We start from the raw sequence: 1097 nt of genomic DNA, 5'->3' as shown, positions 1-1097 counted from the left end.
GACCGCACGCGAATGAGATGCGGTTACCTTTTCGCGCTGCGGTTGCGCGCTGGCGGAGGCCTCCTTGGCGTTGAGCTCGTCGTACCACTTAAGAAACTTTTGCTTTTGCTTGGTGGTGAAGACGGTGAAGGGCAGCTTCAGTGCGTCCTCGAGGAGGGGAAGCGCAGGACTTGATGTCCCCAACCCTGCAGCACGCCACCGCCATAAGCCTCTGTACACTGCAGGTGCAACGAAAAAACCTCGAAGGAAGCACCTTGCCAAGACGAGGGGCTGCTAAACATGCTTCGATAGGCCTGCACAACAAGTGCCACCAAGTGTGAGGTCGCAGTGAAGACAATGGGTGCAGGTGGAAGGGACGCTGACCTCGATCGCGGAGTACAGATTGTTCTTGTCAGCCTCCGTGAATCGAAAGTTTTGATTTGTGTGCAGAAAGCGTCGCAGCCGCTCAATTTCTTTAATGGCTTTGCCTTTATTCGCTGTTTGCATGGTGCTCTTGCGTGCATCTTCATTGAATTGTCGCACTCTCTCCTCCATTTTTGCCTTATGATTGTTCGCGTTGTCAGCGCACTTGCGGTTGGCCGCGTGTCTTTGCCCCACCCTCAAAGTGTGCCATCTCTTGTGTGTTGAATTTGTATTCAACACGGGGGCGTAGTTCAATTGGTAGAGCGTCTGACTCCAGATCAGAAGGTTGCGTGTTCAAGTCACGTCGTCCTCATAACTTTTGCTTTTCCCCCACCTCTTTCTCCTCACAAAAGTGCCTGTGGTGTAATTTCTTGAGCAGCAGGGAAACATGCAGATTCATCTTTCTGCATAGTCCTCATACATTCTCTTTTTCTTTCAGGTGCTGAAATAACCTGTCTCCTGGGGTAAATGACATTCAGCAGACCACTTCCACATGAGATGCCACCACAAGTAAGTTATGGTGTGATTGGAGTTATAAGGTCCCAGAACATCTGTCTCTAAAAAGGCAGGGATAAAAAGATTGGTTACCAATCCTTCTCAGTACAATCTTCACTCTGCCCAACAGAATTCCAGCCCAGATTTTGAAATTGAAGGGAGAAAATGAAAGAAGTGCTTGACAAGCCATGCCCATTGGC

General features: G+C 49.6%; 1 protein-coding gene across 1 annotated transcript; it reads right to left on the bottom strand.

The window, feature by feature from the left end:
* Positions 1 to 137: 137 nt before the first annotated feature.
* ACA1_167120 (uncharacterized protein) lies at positions 138 to 486 on the bottom strand (the record flags this gene model as incomplete). The annotated part of the gene is made up of 2 exons (XM_004340862.1): positions 138 to 293; positions 364 to 486. 2 exons carry the CDS (start codon positions 484 to 486, stop codon positions 138 to 140), a joined length of 279 nt encoding a protein of 92 aa, XP_004340910.1.
* Between the last annotated feature and the right edge of the window lie 611 nt (positions 487 to 1097).

The sequence above is a fragment of the Acanthamoeba castellanii genome (genome assembly GCF_000313135.1).
Source record: "Acanthamoeba castellanii str. Neff unplaced genomic scaffold scf7180000084736, whole genome shotgun sequence".
Lineage (NCBI taxonomy): Eukaryota > Discosea > Longamoebia > Acanthamoebidae > Acanthamoeba > Acanthamoeba castellanii.
The sequence above is the reverse complement of the archived record's forward strand: the minus strand, read 5'-3'. Positions and strand labels throughout refer to the sequence as shown.